This window comes from Physeter macrocephalus, chromosome 8 (genome assembly GCF_002837175.3).
Source record: "Physeter macrocephalus isolate SW-GA chromosome 8, ASM283717v5, whole genome shotgun sequence".
NCBI lineage: Eukaryota > Metazoa > Chordata > Mammalia > Artiodactyla > Physeteridae > Physeter > Physeter macrocephalus.
The window spans coordinates 79,417,771-79,438,149 of record NC_041221.1 but is presented as its reverse complement, the minus strand read 5'-3'; the positions used below and the strand labels follow the sequence as shown (position 1 = coordinate 79,438,149).

The 20,379-nt window shown below is 35.8% G+C and overlaps 1 protein-coding gene across 5 annotated transcripts in view; it reads right to left on the bottom strand.

The window, feature by feature from the left end:
- The window catches only part of SCAMP1 (secretory carrier membrane protein 1), a 113,043-nt gene that overhangs the window by 24,975 nt on the left and 67,689 nt on the right, over positions 1 to 20,379 (bottom strand). For all 5 annotated transcript variants that reach the window (XM_028493001.2, XM_007129835.3, XM_055086628.1 and 2 more), the window contains 2 exons: positions 7,689 to 7,790; positions 4,076 to 4,193 (listed from right to left, as the gene is read on the bottom strand). In XM_028493001.2, coding sequence (XP_028348802.1) covers positions 4,076 to 4,193; positions 7,689 to 7,790 — 220 coding nt within the window. The remainder of the gene's footprint in view (positions 1 to 4,075; positions 4,194 to 7,688; positions 7,791 to 20,379) is intronic.

The window sequence follows — 20,379 nt, the reverse complement described above, 5'->3', positions numbered from 1 at the left end:
GAAAATTTAAAAAAATCTATCTGTGAAAGGTAAGGATTAAACTATTCCCTTATCTATGAAGAGGTACAAGAGACAGATATTCTTGCATTTCAATTATTTTAAATTTGGATTATAAGATGACACTATGGGGAAAACAAAGACACCATAGTGCTCATACTGGGTACTTTAGACACCAATGATTAGCTAACTCCGAATTACGCAGGACTTCAGAATGTCAACAAAATTCTCAAAATTGCATTCATTGCCATTGAAATAAATATATACCACAGAGCACCGTTTAGCTGGTACTGGAGACACAGAATAGCCTAATAAAAAGCAACTATTCTAGAGCCAAAACAGTGTGCACAGATAACTTTTAGAGGGCATTAACTGCTTATGGAAAGCCTGACTCCTAGTGGTTATAAACTATGGCTACATAGCCCCAAAGGACTTTTCTTTTAAAATGTACAGTGTGGGGAATATAGTCAATAATAAAATACCGTTATATGATGACAGATGGTAACTAGACTTACTGTGATGATCATTTTGAAACATACAGAAATATCAGATCACTATATTGTGTATTAGAAATTAACATAGTGTTGTAGGTCAATTATACTTCAAAAACAAACAAACTCATAGAAAAAGAGATCAGATTTGTAGTTATGAGAGGCGGGGGGTGGGAGAAGGGGAACTGGATAAAGATAGTCAAAACGGTACAAACTTCCAGTTACAAGATAAATAAGTAATAGAGATGTAATGCACAACATGATAAATATAATTAGCAGTGCTGTATGTTATATATGAAAATTGTTGAGAGTAAATCCTAAGAGTTCTCATCACAAGGAAAAACGTTTTTAAAATTTTTATTTTGTACCTATATGAGATGATGAATGTTTGCTATACTTATTAAAAATCATTTCATGATGTATGTAAGTCAAATCATTATGCTGTACACCTTAAACTTATATAGTGCTGTATGTCAATTATATCTCAATGAAATTGGAAGAAAAAATAGCAAGTTTTGAGCAAGTATGGAAAAGAAAATAAAAAGAAAAATCAGGTGTTTTCACTGGATCTCAATTTCTATCAAATTAAAAGAAATCCTTGCCGTTACAAATATGAAAGCTGGCTCAAACTATATTTTAGCTTATATTATCTCCAGTTATTGTACTTCATAAAATCATCTCATCTAAATTCCTTATTTCACAGACGAAGAATATGAGACTGGAACTAGGTCTTGAAAGAACACTTGTAAGTCTTCAACTGGCAGAGAAGATAAAGTAACCCAGAGGTCAAGAAGCATACCATGAACAAAAACTGAGACAAAGGAATGTACGTGATGTATTTAAAGAAACCAAGCAGTAACTTTGAATGGAGTATAAAGTCTGGATCCAGGAGTTGTGAAAGGTCACCACCAGCCCTACTACCACTACCACCACCATCCCATTCCCCAACCTGAAGTCCACTTCAAAAATCTTCAGAGTGTTGGGTCTGTTTGGGATTTTTTTTTTTTTTTTTTTTTTTTTTTTGCAGTACGCGGGCCTCTCACTTTTGTGGCCTCTCCCGTTGTGGAGCACAGGCTCCAGACGTGCAGGCTCAGCGGCCATGGCTCACGGGCCCAGCCGCTCCGCGGCATGTGGGATCCTCCCAGACCGGGGCACCAACCGGCGTCCCCTGCATCGGCAGGCGGACTCTCAACCACTGCGCCACCAGGGAAGCCCTGGGATTTTTTTTTTAGATTAAAATAGTAACTATACATAAAGTGAACTGAAGGAAGTGGGAATGGGGTATGAGCGACCTGTAAAAAAATCTCTGGGTTAGCTGAGGTTGGAAATGGAAAGGAAGAGAAAGATGGAACAGACACTAAGAAAGTATCTAGGAAAGTGAGTTTAAAAAAGTAATGGAAGCACTGACAAAGTACTGACATAAGTTTTAAATGGAATCACATGAAAAAGTACTTAGAACCACTCATGTATAATAGCTACTTAATAAATTTCCTTTTTAAAACACAGCTTCATTGAGATAAATGTTGTACACTATACAATTTACCCTTGTAAAGTGTACAATTCAATGGTTTTTAGCATATTCATAGACCTTTTTCATCATCACCCCAAAAAAGAAATTCTATAACCATCTGTAGTCACCCTCTACCCCACCCCTGGTTATAGGCAACCATGAATCTACTTTCTGTCTCTACAGATTTACCTATTTTGGATATTTCATATAAGTGGAATCATACAATATGTGGTGTTAATAAATGTTTCTTGAATATGAATCAGAACTTCTGGAAGGAGTGTGGCTTCTGAGAAAAGAATGAGTTTATGATGCATTACTGTGAGATGATGATACAAATCAACTGGAGATATAAACAGTCACCTGAAGATGCAACTAAATGTTTGTGTAAAGCATTGTCTTTCAACTCCAACATTCTAGTTCATGCAGGTAGGGAAGAAACTGAAACTATGAGGGAGGTTGAAATTCCCAAGGAAAAAATACTGTAGAGCAAGCACAAAGAGCAGAGACCTGACTGCATTTAAGAAGACCTTTACTTAAGAGCTGAACAAAGAAATGAAGGAGAAAGACTAGCCTCAGAGGCAGGAGAATCAGAACATAACCATAAAGGCTGAGGAAGAGGGGCCACCTGTAGAATAGAAGGCTTCAGAGTCCAAGGAGGAGGAAAACGGAAAAAAAGGCTGTATAAAATCTAGTAACTTTAGAAAGCAGAGTTTCAATAGTCATGTATGTGTATTTCTAAAAAGAAGTAAAAGCTTTTAAGAGGGAAAATGAGTAGCAAAATATGGACAGAAAGAACATAGCCTAGGTTTCACAGAGTTTTGAGAAGGATTAAAGACAAATGTACAAGCAAAATATTTCAAGAATGCAGTTTTCTTAAATATAAGGTACAGTTATTTCTGTGCAATCCTTGTACATATTCTCAAGTTGCCATAGAGTAAAAAAACACAAAGAAAAAATGTTTTAAGGACTTATTTTCCTTAATGTGAGACCCACCAAAAAGTATTATTTTAAAACATAGGTGTTATTCACAGGGTCTCTATATTATGTTGGAACGTGTGTACAATATCAAAAATACATAACCAAGGAACGATAAAACTTTATATATAAAAAACCTGACCTTTCTCCTACCCTATGGAATGATTTTCTTTAAGGCAGGGAAAACAGCCATGGGAATTCGACAGGAGGAGGCACAGTCATCCCTCAGTATCTGTGGGTACTGGATCCATGATACCCTCATGCCCACGCCCATGGGTACCAAAATCTGAGGGTGTTTAAGTCCCTCATACAAAGTGGCATAGTATTTGCAAGTAACTTACGCACATCCTCCCCACATCTGTCCCTTATGTATACTTGAAATCATCTCTAGATTACTTATAAAACCTAATATAACGTAAATGTTCTATAAATAGTTGTAAAAACAATGTAAATACTATGTAAATAGTTGCCATTGTGTGGCAAATTCAAGTTTTGCTTTTTGGAACTTCCTGGAATCTTTTTTTCCCTAATATTTTCAATCCACAGTTGCACAAATTAGAGGATGTGGAACATGTGGATATAGAGGGCCAACTGTATAGCTAAGATAATTGGGCAGTTACTAAAAATAAAATTCAGTCCATAATCCAGCCTGAATCTGTTACCAGCTCACTTTATACTCTTAGATAAAATAATATAGTGTCTTTAAATTATAAATACAAATAAAATGCACATACCACACAAGAGTTTTACTCCTATTTATTAATCGGTCTACTATGTTTCATATTCAAAAAAAGAAATCAGAATATGTAAAAAAGATACAAATTTTAAAAATGAGATTGACTCTTCAATTGATAAAAGAAGCCCTCAGTTAAGAGAATTTAAAAATATTCCCTATCTACGGGAAACATTAAATGTGATGCATTTTTCTAAAATTTATCTATACATAACTTTTAATTGTAAAAAGTAATCCTCAGAGAGCAAACCTGCATAAGAATAACAACCAAATGGCTTGAGGTTACACTAAATAAAGAGCAAAATGGGAAAATGAGAACTGAATATCAGGTTCACTAAAAAAAATTTACAGACATAAAATTTCAATTACCTTTTTAAACATAACTAGTGAGATGACTGCTGATGCTGTGAAAAGTGCTGCTATGATTATCATCATGATTCCAACAGGAATACTTTTGTTGAGACCAGTAAGGGATGAAATCCAACCGCTATGAAATTAGAAGAAAACTAAAATTAGGCAAATAAGTTAATGCACAATTTTTTAAAACAGCATAATAACTAACACATTTTCAGCACTTACGATCCAGGTAACATCCAAGTTCTTTACATGTATTAACTCATTTAATTCTCACAACAACCTGCTACGATATATGCTATTTTTAATCCCTATTTTACAGATAAGAAACTGAGTCACCAAGATTATTCAGTAACTTGCCCAAGGTCACACAGCTAATAAAAACAGCACAGTCTGAATTCAAACCTAAACACCAAAATCCAGAGCCTTAAATGTGTATCATGAGATTTTACATTTTTAAGCCTATGATTTCATTATTATTTTTTAAAGTTCATTTTAAATTTTGCTTAATTATGTAAAAAAATATTTGAGAACCACATATTCAACAAAGGGCTAGTATCCAAAATATATAAAGAAACTTCAAAGCTCAACAGTAAAAATAAATTCTTAAAATTAAAAAGTTTCAATTAGAAAATGGGCAAAGGACTTCCCTGGTGGTCAGTGGTTAAGAATCCACCTGCCAATGCAGGGGACACGGGTTCGATCCCTGGTCCGGGAAGATCCCACATGCTGCAGGGCAACTAAGCCCTGCACCACAACGACTGAGCCTACATGCCACAACTACTGAAGCCCACGCACTCTAGAGCCTGTGCACCACAACTGCTGAAGCCCACGCACTCTGGGGCCCGCGTGCCACAACTACTGAGCCTGCGTGCTGCAACCACTGAAGGCTGTGCACCTAGAGCCCATGCTCCACAAAAAGAAGCCACCACCACAATGAGAAGCCCGTGCACCGCAACGAAGAGTAGCCCCCCACTCGCCGCAACTAGAGAAAAGCCCACGCACAGCAATGAAGACCAGCACAACCAAAAAAAAAAAAGAAAATGGGCAAAGACATGAAGAGACATTTCACCAAGAGGATATACAGATGACAAATAAGCACATGAAAAGATAAAACATCATAAGTCATTAAGGAAATAAATATTAAAACCACAGCGAGATATCATTACACACCTATCAGAACAGCTTAAAAAAAAAAGTAGTGACAACACCAGAGGCTGGTGAGGATGTGGAGGCTGAATCAGTCATATGTTGTAGTTGGGACTGTAAAATGGTACAGCCATTCTGGAAAATACTGTCAGTTTTTTAAAAACACTGAACAGGGAATTCCCTAGTAGGTCCAGTGGTTAGGACTCCCTTGGCTCTCATTGCCAAGGGCCCAGGTTCAATCCCTGGTCAAGGAACTAAGATCCCACAAGTTGCGGTGTGCAGCCAAAAAAAAAAAGATCATCTAAAAATAAATAAATAAAAATGTAAAAACACTAAACATGCAACTTCCATATGAACCAACAATTAACACTCTTCTCTTGGGTATTTATCACAGAGAAATGAAAACTTATGTTCACATAAAAACTTGTTCACGAATGTTTTTAGCAGAATAGCCCCAAACCAGGAACAATCCAAGGTCCCTCAAATGGTGAATGGTTAAACAAACTGTGGTCCATCCATACCATGGATGCTGCTCAGAAATAAAAAGGGATGAACTACTGAGACACAACAACCTGGATAAATCTCCAGAGCATTATGCTTAGTGAAAAAAGCTAAAGTTTACAAACTGTATGATTCCATTTATATAACATTCTTGAAATGACAAGCAGATTAGTGATTGCTGGGGTTAAGGAGGGAAGTGAGGGTGGCTATAACAGGCAGCATAAAGGATCCTTTGGTGATGGGAATGTCCTGTGTCTTCACTGTATCAATGTCAAGATCCTGATTTTGATATTATACCATAGTTTTACAATATGTTACCACTGGGGAAAACTGGATAAAGGATACTTGGGATCTCTCTGCATTATTTCTTATAACTGTCTGTGACTCTACAATTATCTCAAAATAAAGAGTCTAATTTTTTAAAGTCTGCTAAATTACATGAGGTCTATCTTACAACAGGTCACCTTGTATGCACCCTCACTAGCAGACTCCTGTGCTATTTAGTCACCTCACAGGCTGCTGTGCTCAATTTTAACACTTTTTTCTAAGTCTGTTCTAAAAAGCAAAAGAAGGGCTTCCCTGGTGGTGCAGTGGTTCAGAATCCACCTGCCAATGCAGGGGACATGGGCTAAAGCCCTGGTCTGGGAAGATCCCACATGCTGCGGAGCAACTAAGCCTGCGCGCCACAAATACTGAGCCTGCACTCTAGAGCCTGCAAGCCACAACTACTAAGCCCACGTACTACAACTACTAAAGCCCACGCACCTAGACCCCATGCTCCACAACAAGACAAGCCACCGCAATGAGAAGCCCGTGTGCCGGAACTAAGAGCAGACCCCGCTCACCGCAACTAGAGAAAGCCCGTGCACAGCAACGAAGACCCAACGCAGCCAAAAATAAATAAATTTATTAAAAAAAAAAAAAAAGCAAAAGAAATTGTTTAGGTTTCATTAGAATACAAAAAGTGCTGTTAACATAAGCAGTGTATTTTTTAAATTAAACGAGAAAGCCCGTGCACAGCAACGAAGACCCAACGCAGCCAAAAATAAATAAATTTATTAAAAAAAAAAAAAAAAGCAAAAGAAATTGTTTAGGTTTCATTAGAATACAAAAAGTGCTGTTAACATAAGCAGTGTATTTTTTAAATTAAACATTTAAAACATTTCCTTTATCTCAAATGCTAAAGACTAAACATTTTTTAAAATCATAATGAATGCTACTCTTTCCTAGAACTTATTTAAAATACCCAAATAAATTCTCTGCATGTATATGTGCCCGTTAGATCTGCAAAGCTATCAACAGTTGTCTGACTTCCAGTGACTACTTTAATTCAGTAGTAGCATACTAAATTTAAGTCTTCAAATACACTCTAGTTACATGATTGTTTCAGTTTACGTACATAGCGCAGCAAAGTTGCCTCGCACGTGCTTTTAGCTTATAAAAATTCAACTGTACGCAATGGTTGTAAGGGAAAGAAGAGAGGGAGGGATGATTTTATACATAGGTACTCTTCTATGCATCACTTCATTCAAGGAATGTTTGCTCCAGAGTGTCTGAAGAGAGATATAAATCTATGACCTAACCTGTGTCCAAATAGTCTCAGTTTCTGAGGGTCCCCCACTGAGTGAGCATTTTGCCATGCTAAGAACGATTCTATTTGTTTAAAGATATATCCATATATGTGCATGCAGTGACTCCACTTTTCAAAGACGTGTGTGCATGTGTGCACACATGCATTTGTGTGTGTATGAAAATACATGTTTGTATACCTAAAATAGCACTTTACACATAACAGGTACCCTTTTCTTAAATTCCTTCAAAGGTTATTCCTTAGGAAACTTTTAAATTGCATTTTTTATTATTTGTATAATTTTGCTAATCTGGTTTTTCTGTGTCAAATATTTTTAGGAATCCAAAAATTATATTAAGATACTAGATGAACAGATTATAACTAGAGTAATTAAAGTAAATGACTTACCAGTTACCCCAATTATGAAATCCTGCAGCCTGGAGTACATGTACAGCAAACTGACAAATATAGACGAAAAAGAATACAAAGAATCTGAATGAACTGTCACTCCTGTTTTTAAAAAGAAAAAGAGTAGGGAGAAAAAGAAAGGGGAAAATGTCATTGTTCTCAATGCCTTTACATTCACTTGTAGACTGACATTCAAACATTAAAAAATATTTTTAAAAATACCAGTGGCAACTACCTGAGACTTGAAATTAAAATAACATAATAATGTATGTGAACCGTTAATCCAAATACTAGACAATGTTATTATTATTCCAGCCTCACTTTGTCCTTTCAATTTCCAACTGCACCACAAAACATCTTGGCAAAAGAAAAATTATTTTGTTTTCCTTTTATTTTTTATCAAATAGCTTCACTGAATTATAATTAACATACAATAAACTGCAAGTATTTAAAATATACAATTCAGTAAGGTTTGACATAAGTATATAACTATGAACCTTCTCTAATCAAAATAGTGAACATATTCCAAATTTTTCCTTGTGTTCCTGGTTAATCCCTCCCTCCCCACCCACTGCTTTCAGTCACTATAGTTTCATATTTCAGAGTTTTACTTAAATGGGATCATATAGTATACACTTTTTTCTTGTCTGCCTTCTTTCATTCAGTACATTTTCAGATTCACTCATGTTGCTGCATGTAACAAAAGTCCATTCTTTTTCATTGCTGAGTAGTATTCCATTGTATAGTACACCACAGTTTGTTTATTCATTCACCTGTTGATGATCAGTTAGATTGTTTCTAGTTTTTTACTTCTATAAATAAAGCTGCCATGGACATTCATGCATATGTCTACATATGAACATACATTTCTTTTTCTCCTGAGTAACTACCTAGAAGTGGAATGGCTAGAACACATAGATATAAGTTTAACTTTTTTTAAAAAATTAATTTTATTTTTGGCTGTGTTGGGTCTTCGTTGCTGCATGCGGGCTTTCTCTAGTTGCGGCGAGTGGGGGCTACTCTTCGTTGCAGTGTGTGGGCTTCTCACTGCAGTAGCTTCTCTCGTTGCGGAGCGTGGGCTCTAGGCACATGGGCTTCAGTAGTTGTGGCATTCGGGCTTCAGTAGTTGTGGCACACGGGCTCTAGAGCGCAGGCTCAGTAGTTGTGGTGCGTGGGGCTTAGCTGCTCCGCAGCATGTGGGATCTTCCCAGACCAGGGCTCAAGCCCATGTCCCCTTCATTGGCAGGCAGATTCTTAACCACTGTGCCACCAGGGAAATCCCAAGAGAGTCTTTTAAAGAACAAAAATTGGAGTTCATAAAAAGACAAAACTTATCAATTCTTTTATGGATCTTGATTTTATTGCTGTATCTAAGAATCTGTGCCAAAGACAAGGACACAGTTTTTTTTCTTGTCTTTCTCCAGAAGTTTTATATTTTTTTGGTTTTACATTTATTTAAGTCTATGTCCCTTTTTTAGTTAATTTTTTAAATATAGTATGAGGTATGGATTAAAGTTCCTTTTTGCATACAGATACGCAATTATTCCAGCATAATTTCTTAAAAAGACTGTCCTTTCTATACTGCATTACTTTTGTACCTTTCTAAAAAATCAGTAATCTATATATGGGTGCGTTTATTTCTGGACACTCTATTCTGTCTCATCATTCTATATATGTCAATGTTTATGTCAATATGGTTACCTGGGTTTTCTAATAAGTCTTCAAATTTGTAGTGTTAATCTTCCAACTTTGTTGTCCTTTTTCGAAGTTGTTTTGGCTATTCTAGACTATTACATTTCTAGATACATTTTAGAATCACTTTGTTCATTTCTATAAAACAACATGCAGGGATGTTTATTGGGATTGCATCACATCTACAGATCCATTTTGAGAGAATTCACATCATCATAATGTTGAGTCTTCCAATCCATTAACAAGGTATATCCATTTATATTTTCTGCATAGATGATTATGTAATCTGTGAATAAAGACAGTTTTACTTTTTCCTTTCTAATTTGATGCCTCTTACTTGGTTTTCCAGCCTGTTTATACTGGCTAGAACTTCCATTTCAATTTTGAATATAAGTGGTGAGAATGAACATCCTTATCTTGTTCTTGATCTTAAGCAGAAACCCCTTTCAGTCTTTCACCATTAAGTATGATGTTAGCTGTTACAGTTTTTCAGATGCCCTTTATCAAGTTGAGAAAGTTACCTTTTATTCCCAGTTTATTGAGTGTTTTTATCATGAAAGTGATTGTTGTTAGATTTTGTCAAATGCTTTTTCTGCATCAATTAAGATGATCATATGGTTTTTCTATTTTAGTTTGTAATATGGTGAATTACAGTAACTAATTTTCTAATATTAAACCAACCTTGAATTCCAAGAATAAGCTGCACCCACTTGGTCATGACACAGTATCTTTAAACATACTGTTGGGCTTCCCTGGTGGCGCAGTGGTTGAGAGTCCGCCTGCCGATGCAGGGGACATGGGTTCGTGCCCCAGTCCGGGAAGATCCCACATGCCGCGGAGCGGCTGAGCCCGTGAGCCATGGCTGCTGAGCCTGCACGTTCAGAGCCTATGCTCCACAACGGGAGAGGCCACAACAGTGAGAGGCCCGCGTACCACAAAAAAACAAAAACAAAAACAAAACAACAAAAACATACTGTTGAATTTGATTTGTTTGGCAAGATTTTCAAATGTCCTAAGTTTACTCCATTCCTGTTCATCCCAGTGACTATTCCAACCCCAAAACACATTTCTGGAAGTCTTCATTAGAGAAGATTTGTCCCTTCCACTTCATTTATTTATCATTTGTTTATGTGAGCATGGCCCATAGATATTTTCTTTTTTCTTGTTAATTATTATCTTGCTTTATTATCTATGTACCAAGAAACCAGAATATCAGAATGGTTAAAATTATATATGGAATACATTCTCTGAATAAGGGCTTCATAAATAGACTAATTCTAAAGGCTTCACAACAGCTATTTCAGTTACCTACGAGGGATCTTTCTACTTAGTTCCAAGCCCACAGATATAGTCTAGAAGCTGAAACTGCCTAATAAAAGCCTCAAAGAAATCTATTACAAGGTACAGAATATGTTTTAAAACTTAAACTGTCCTACTAAAAAGGAACTACTTCTAAAACATTGCTCTCAAATACAAATGGAGGAATGTAAAAATTGGTTTGCTTTCCTCTTTTATAGGTACAGTTAGTACCTATAAAAGCACAGCTAGTATACTAAGTTGATGAAATGGAAACCTCGGAGTCCTTAAAACTCATTTTTTCTACTTTTACTATTGAAGGAGGCAAAATATCTTTCTTGATAGACTTTGTTTGCCTCATTTTATCAACCAACTTTCCTGTTTCTGGACAAGGAGACAGTAAAATTCATTTTGTGTACATTTACCATGCTAATATAAATGATTATTTTAAAAATACTTCAACTTTCTCTGAGATTTAATCTCCATGTGCCAGCACTTACTCAACTATCTGGACTCTTACAAGAGTGCACAAATCTTCCTCTATCTAATCTGTCCAAATTATTATAAATGTAAAATCAAATTCAAATTTTTAAAAGGTTACTTTGTTTTTAACTATACAAGCAGTCACTGAAAATATAGTTCTTCACATCAAAACAATATAAAAAAGTGAATCTGACTCCCCTGTGAAAACGATTTTACAATACCGGGTTGCAATTCCCTGCCAAAAGCCTAAAATTTATTAAAGACATATGCAAAAAACTGAGGTAGTCATAGTGCTAGAAAGCACATTAAGTATAAATAATTTCCCATATACTAAATAGTAGAAAACTCTGTAAAGTGTAAACTTAAACAATACAATCATCACAAGAATTTCAAGTTCATTTGAGTTGCTTTAAGAGCCAGGTAAGGCTGTGAAGCTCTTACAGGGCCAGATAACCACTCCCCACCCCTCAAGTGGAGGGCTGTACCAGAGCCAGAATCAGAAAAGGTCCAGAAGAAAAAACATCACTGTGGATGTAGACAATGTCTACTGGCATCCCAAAGCAAAGGCGATGGGTCTTGTATATACAAAGAGGTTACGAAGCCAACTGTTTAAACAACCCAGCTTGTACACAGTCATTTTAATCCAAAGAAGAAAGAGTAGAACTACAGTTAGAAAAACACTATCAACTGATTTAAGCTAAGTAGTTTTAAATTGTAATCCGCCTCAGTTTACAGTGAAGTACTTGTGGTATTTTGAATATTTATTCATAATAGATCCAACTATGTAACCAATTTCTTCATCAGAATAAATAACTAAATAATAAAAGCTTCCTATTGCTTGCCATCCTGGCTCTTCCAGATCAAAGCCTATTGGAAAACTTAATCTCAAATAAGCCAGTTGTTTTTGGTTTAATTGTCTTCAAGTAACATACTGACAAGTTATAGTACACCTTTCATAAAAATTTCCTTCCCTAAATTATTATTAAACATCTCAGAAAAACTGTATTAACATCACATAAATCTTTTATTTCACATTACATATCAATAACAGAGATTAATCACAACTACAGTTTGAGGAATCAGGGAAGACAAAGTATTTCGTTATTTTAATAGGGAGAACAGAAATTTTACATTTAACCACAATAAATGGGTACAACTTAACTAAAGTACTAAACGTTTTACCTTTGGTAACTCAGCATAGTAGTTAAGAGCATGTAGCTTTAGAGAAAGATTTGAGTTTGAATCCAGACTCTTCCAGTTAAAGTTGTATAACTTCAAAGAAAATTTAGGCCTAAATCTGAGATTTTCTATATGCAAAATAGGAACAACAGTGGAATCTACCTCTATATGGATGAAATAATACATGTAAAGTGCTTAGCGGGGGATGTACAGGCACATAGGAAACAATCAATAAATGTTACTTGTTGGTACCTCTCTTACACCAGTACAGTACTGCACTGCAAACAATTTTGCTCACAGAAGTAATATTCTGCTTACAGAAGTGACATTTGGCTTCTGATAAAATCTTGAAAATTTCTGGGACATGGTTGGTAACTTCATTACTACCAGAATCAAGTAATAATGAAATTCCTGATGATGCAGATGATGTAAAGGCAATAGAATAAAAAGGAACCTAAGAAATACAGCTGCTTTCCTTGTCTTAGTCACTTTGAGATGCAAGGCTATCTAAACCAGCCTCATTCTCCCCCTAATGCTTTTGTGCCAAAATCAATTCTTTCTCCAAGAACAGGGTTCCATAAGTAGGCTTTAAAAGGCAGCACCACAAACCCACCCAAATAGTGCAAAATATTTTGTATGTTTGTATCTTTTTAAGAAGAGGAGTCACAAATTTTCGATTCACAGTGGAGTCTGTGATATAAAATCTATTAAGAACACTCACTAGCCTAAACTAAAATGCATAGAACTGGGATGGAAGGGACCCTAGACTTTGTCTTCTTTCCATCTGTGTTCTGCTAAAAGCAGGGGGCATAATAAAAAGTTTGTATGTAATGAAATTTTAAACTTGGACAATTTTAAACCTAGTCCACAACCTGGGTTCAAGCTTTGGATCTTCTATACTTAAGTGACTCCCTATTTTGCAATATCAGCTAACATTTGTTCAACATTATGTGCCAGGAACCATGGCAAACACATGCATTACCCATTTAATGCTTACATTACCCCCATGAGGTAGACACTAATATTGACTCCATTTTACTGATGAATAAACAGATTTAGACAGGTTAAATGATCCAAAAACAGAGCTAGTAACAGAAATGCTGAGACCTGTCTGTGTATCCTGATGTTTTTAACCATGTGATAAAACTATCTCTAGGATGTTATTTTAATTCCATCTTGTCCAAGAAAGCTAATCATCAATCAACAGAATACCACTATCTACATTAAATTAATCCCAAATGCTCAGTCTTTCTTATATGAGAAGATTATAAATTTTTTCATTTGTAATAATTTAGGTTCTTTAAAATACTTCCTTTTAGAAAAAGTCAGGGAGGATACAATAGACAGAATAGTATTTTGCAGCTAATAAGAAAATAAGGAGTAAAATCTACTAAAACTTTTACTTGATTAGTCAAAGATTTTCTTGAGTGACAACTAAAATCTCACAGTTGATTTGCCATTCAATTTAGAAAGCATTAAACAGCTAAACTCAGCCAATAGCCAACCATTTTCAAATTACCTTTGAACAGCAAAACTAATTAAAGCAAAATAGAAGTTAACATTGGTTAGACTCTAGGTCACAATTAAACTGTTTTCATCATATTACACAAGGCTCTTATCAAAGAGAAAACTTAAGAACATATATTTTTTTCCTACAAATATGCCTCTAAGACACTTCTGTCAACAAAGAATACTGAACAATAATACAGCTTGAATTTTGAGGTATCTAGCACTCTTATTTTAAATAAGAAATTTAAAATAACTATGATTAATATGTTCAAGACTCCAGTCAAAAAGGTAGATACCATGAATGAAGAGGACTCTCAGCATATAAGTAAGCTATAGAAAATAACCAAATGACTATGGTAGAAATTAAAACCATGGTAATAGACATGAAGAATACCTTGGACAAGCTCATCAATACACTCAATACAGCTGAGGGTGAACCTGAAGATAGAAACTATACAAACTGAAATGCAAGGATAAAAAAAGAGTGGACAAAACAAGAACAGAGCATCTAAGAGCTGAAGGACAATATCAAGCAGTCTGACATACATATAACAGGAATTCCAGAAAAAAAAAAAGAAAAAGTGGCAGAAGAATTATCTGAACATATAATACTGAGAATTTTCCAAAATTAACTAAATACTCCAAATGACAAATCCAAGAACATTAGAGAACACTAAAGATACACACCAAAACACACACAAATGAACACACAAACATGCACATCATAATCAAAATGCCCAAAATCAGACATAAGGAAAAAATCTTGAAGGCAGAAAGAGAAAAAATACTTTAAAAACAGAACAAGAATTATAACAGACATCTCATCAAAAGCTCTGCAAGGGTTTCCCTGGTGGTGCAGTGGTTGGGAGTCCGCCTGCCGATGCGGGGGACACGGGTTCGTGCCCCGGTCCAGGAGGATCCCACATGCCGCGGACTGGCTGGGCCCGTGGGCCATGGCCGCTGGGCCTGCGCGTCCGGAGCCTGTGCGCCGCAGCGGGGAGGGGCCGCAGCGGTGAGAGGCCCGCGTAACGCAAAAAAAAAAAAAAGAAAAAAAAAAAAGAAAGCTCTGCAAGCCAGAATACATCAAAGTGATGTGTTTAAAATACGGAAAGAAAAAAATTAAAAACTGAACTCAGAATTTTATATCCAGTAAAAATATCTTTCAAAAATGAAAAACTAAAGGACTGGTTACCTGCAGACTTGTACTAAAAGAAATATTTAACAAAATTCTTCTAGCAAAACAATTATGATATGAAACAGAAACATAGGTCTAAACAAGAAAATGAAAAGTGCTGAAATGGCTTTAATGAAGTCCATTATAAAATTCATTTCTCTCTATTTTTAATTTTTATGAGACAACTGTCTGAAGCAAAAGTAATTACAATGCATTGTGTATTTCTAGTGTATGTAAAAATAAAATACCTAACAAAAATAGCACAAAGAATTGGGGAAGAAAATGGGAGTAATCTTTTGGGAGGTCCTTACAGTACACATGAATAGACTATTATAATTTGGACATAGACCAAGACTAATTAAAAATGTATACTATAAAAACTCAGGCATCACTAAAAAAGATTTTGGTAAGAGGTAGAAATAATGAAGACACAGGAGAACATAAAATTATTTACAAACACTCAATTGATCTAGAAGAAGACAAAAAGGAATAAAAAAGAAACAACAGTTGGAACTAATAGAAAACAGTTTGTAAAAAGACAGATTCTAATCTAATCAGATCAATAAATGTAAATGGCATAAACACACAATTAATATAGATAGACTGCCAACTTGGATGCAAAAGCAAGACCCAAATAAAGATTGCCTACCAAAAAAAGTCACTATAAATATAAAAACATTAGTAGGTTAAAGGTAAAAGAACAGAAAAAGATATAATATGCAAACATAAATTAAAAGAAAGCTGGAATAGTTGTCATAATATCAGATAAAATAGATGACAAAAAAGGATTATTATACCAGGGATAATGAGGGAAACTACATAATGATAAAGAATTCAAAGCACAAAGAAAACATATCATAAATATATATCTACTTGAGTGTCCATCTACATGAAGATAAAACTAAAAGAAGACAAAAATCCATAATTAAAGTTGGAAATTTCAACATTTTGTCAATTCTCAGGAACTGACAAAACAAGCAGACAAAAAATCAGTATGAATACAGAAGACCTGAACAACACTATCAACCATTTTGACCACACTGATATTAACAGAACATTTCATCCAACCAAAGCAGAATATACATTCTTTCAAGTGCACACAGAAGGAGGTGTCAGTTTCAGAGTTTTTAAATCCCCAGCACTGCTACATTCTCTATGGATTGTCATATCAGCTTCAACCCTCAATCTAGTCTATATTATTATGGTTGAAAATTAAGAAAATCAGCTTTACACAGATATACAGTTAGAAAAGGAAGAACCTTAAGCTCTCTGAAAGGAGAATACCAAGGTCCTTTCATCACACTAGAAAAACTACTATAAAATAAGCCGCATAAAAATTAACAGACCATTTTCCTTCTCTTCACTCTCAACACCCAGCTGGTACAGAACTCTGTAATGAATAGTAAGCTCTGAACTACTGTGGTTAAAGAACCATTCAAGAAATAAACATTGCCAGTAAATATAGCTGACCTTTGAACAACCGGTTAGGCGTACGGACCCCACCCCCACCCCAGTCGAAAATCCGTATAGAACTTTACAGTCAGCCCTCTGTATCCAAGGTTCCACATCCACAGATTCAACCAACTATGGACCATGTAGTACTGTAGTAGTATTTATTGAATAAAATCCACATATAAGTGGACTCATGCAGTTCAAATCCATTTGTTCAAGGTTCAACTGTATCCTAAGGTTAATTAACCCACTGAACAGAGATTATTGAGTTACCTAGATTCTCTGCAAATTAAATAATAATGTAAACATAATAAAGAAGAAAGGAAAACAGGAGCCCTAAATTTCCAGTCTGAAGGCCTAGGTGAAAATCTCAGCAACTAATGATCCACTAGAAAGGTTCTAAACATTAAACAATATAAAGTACTGAACAAGACTTGTAGACTCTAAAGCACTATATATTTATATACACATGTAAGAAACTAAACAGTAGGTTCCTCTTGCAGGTATAGAAAGAATATTACCCTTCCTTCAGATAAATTTAATATGAGACTTCACCTTGGAATCAAAAAAAGAAAAATTCTCTTTTTCTGGTTATACAAACAGGATGAAAAAGAGTCAAGTTAATTACAAAAGACAGTATTTTAACATACATTAAACTAACTTGAAAGACTACTTAAACAACATAAAAATGAAGTAATATCAATTCCTGAGCTTTGGATGTTTTTACACTTAAAATCAAATATAAAGTATCTTTTTACAGAAAAAATTTGATTGACTTTCTGGTTCATACACTAGTATAGCACTTTTCAAGATGTTAAAATAGTGTTATAGTTCAATTATATTTAATTTTTAATTTCAATTAGCAAAATATTCCAGCATAAAAGGTGCAATATCCCTACGGATACTCTATGTTCTAAAGAAACAGGACCAAAAATATACTGTCTACTGCCCAGAGATAGCTTACTTTTAAAAAGTATACCTGAGGGACTTCCCTGGTGGTCCAGTGGTAAAGAATCCACCTTATAATGCAGGGGATGCAGGTTCGATCCCTGGTCAGGGAACTAAGATCCCACAATGCCACGGGAAAACTAAGCCCACATGCCACAACTACTGAGCTTGAACGCCTCAACTAGAGAGCCTGCATGCCACAAACTACAGAGCCCATGCGCTCTGGAGCCTGCACACCACAACTAGAGAGAAGCTTGCGCACTGCAGTGAAGAGCCTGTGCACCACAATGAAAGATCCTGCGTGCCGCAACTAAGACACCCAACGCAGCCAAAAATAAAATAAATAAATAAATAATAAATCTTTAAAAAGAAAAAGTATACCTGGAAGAAGCTCAGAAGTAGCAAACCATCCTAACTACAAGTAAAAAGCTGAACAAACTGAAAAGTCAACAAACTCTTCTTAGATCAGAAAGAGAAGTGAAGCCAGAGGGCAAACTGCAACCCCAAAGCTGGGAGACAGATAGATGAATACAGAGAATCAAAAGTTATTAGAGCAAAAACCCATAAGCAGAAACCTCTGCAGCAACCATTGCCAGGGGAGGAATTCTGAACTGTAATTGACAAGAGGCTCAGAGTGGACAACTCTGAAGAGTTAAAAACTCCAGGGAGACCTAGTCATATGGGGAATCCCACACATTTGTGAATTTTACCAACAACAGCTCAATATGGTTCTCAGAGTGAATTCTTTAGAGAAAAAAATCCCCTCATGCTTCCGGGAGGAGGTGAGGAAAGGGAACCATCTGCAAATACTCTAGAGCACTCTGTTCTTAACAAGGACTGCACTCAGGAGAAACTAATTAACCAGAGACCAACCTGCTGCGGTTTTATTAGAGCCTAACCTACATGAGGAAACAGAAATACCCAACTCCAGCCCACTGTAGGCCAGCCTGTCCCACCTGAGGAGAAGGAAGTACTGAGAAGCACTGGTGCAGTTCACAGTCCAGAGGCTCAAGCTAACTGAAAGACCGAGACCTAATCACAGGCCTACAGAATGCTTCTCCTCCCCCACACCTTACTATCACATTACTAAAGGTCTATTTACAGCAGTTCCTTTTACCTAGTACATCATGTCCAGCTATCAAGTAAAAATTACAAGACATACTAAAATGCAAAAAACAGTTTGAAGAGATACAGCAAGCGTCAGAACCACAGTCACATATGACTAGGATGTTGGAATTACCAGATCAGGAATGTACAACTATGATTGATATGCTACAGGTTCTAATGGATAAACTAGACAGTATGCAAGAACAGATTAGCAATGTAAGCAGAGATGGAAATTCTAAGCACCAAATAAATTAATTTTATTTTTACGGTTCCAAATATGACAGAAAAGCTGGTGTCCAACACACCCCTACCAAGAGCAACTAGAACAGGATAAAAATGGGAGAAAAAAAAAATCTGCTTAAATCTGCTGAAGCATCCAGGAATAGAGGGACCATGATTCTGGAGTGGAAGAGAACTACAGAAATGTAAGCTTTCTACGGCCTCAATTCATTTTTCCTGAATGCAAGACAATAAGTTGAAAATTCAGATTCTGCCTGCAGAGAGCGCTGCTGCCAGGGAACAGACAAACCAACTGAGATTTGGCAGATTCACAGGACTCGCGACACAAAACTAAAGATGCACTGTAACAAAATACTGATGAGAAATGAGAAGTGAGAAGCATAAAACTGGCCCAAACATGCAGCCAACTTTACTCTCAAGGCATGTACCAAATACAGAAGCTAAAGAGATAAGCAGAGCCTCTGAAAGCAGAGTAGACTTTTCTGCAGTGTTCCCTAATGGGAAAAAGGATTAGAACAGCAATTCTGAAACTCTGGTCTCAGGACCTCTTTATTTTTGAGCATCTCAAGGAACATTTGCTTATGTGGGTTGTAGCTCTTGCTTTACCAAATGAGAAACTAAAATTGAGAAATGTTTAAAGCATTTAACTAATTTTTTAGATAATAAATTGCTTACAATAAAATAACATTTTCATGAAAACTGAAAAAAAACAGCAAAAAGAGTAGCATTACTTTATATTTTGGCAAACCTCTTTAATGTCTGGTTTAACAGAAGATAGCTGCATTCTCTTTTCTGTTTCTACATTCAAACTCTTTGCAAGTCATGTAAGCCTCTGGAAAACTCCACTGTATACTTGTAAGAGAACAACATCTTAATGTTATTACGAAATAGTTTTCATGTCATGGACACTCTAAAAGAACACTGTCCTCCCTCCCTTCTCCCCTCTAGGGATCACAGGACTATACTGTGTGAGTCCAGGACTTGCTGAGGGAGCAGCCCAAGTGAACATATCAGGTTCTCAATTAAAAACCTAGAGGGTTAACCTCTATGACTGGGGCAGAACCAGACACAGAGAGAAATTAAACAAAACTGCAACTCAGCCTTAACTCAGCTTAGCCCGACTTATACTCTAGCTGACAAGCATGGCAAAGGTGAACTTGCTCTGAAACAACTGAACATCATCAGAACCCTCCACAATTCTTTATTCACCATATCCAGATTCAATCAAGTCTTGTTAAGTATACCAAGAGATGCACCATATGATTAAATATCAAGAGTTAAATATGACACAAAAATAAACTCAAAATGGGTTAAAGACCTAAATGTAAGGCCAGACACTATCAAACTCTTAGAGGAAAACATAGGCAGAACACTCTATGACATAAATCACAGCAAGATCCTTTTTGACCCACCTCCTAGAGAAATGGAAATAAAAACAAAAATAAACAAATGGGACCTAATGAAACTTAAAAGCTTTTGCACAGCAAAGGAAAACATAAACAAGACGAAAAGACAACCCTCAGAATAGGAAAAAATATTTGCAAACAAATCAACTAACAAAGGATTAATCTCCAAAATATACAAGCAGCTCATGCAGCTCAATAACAAAAA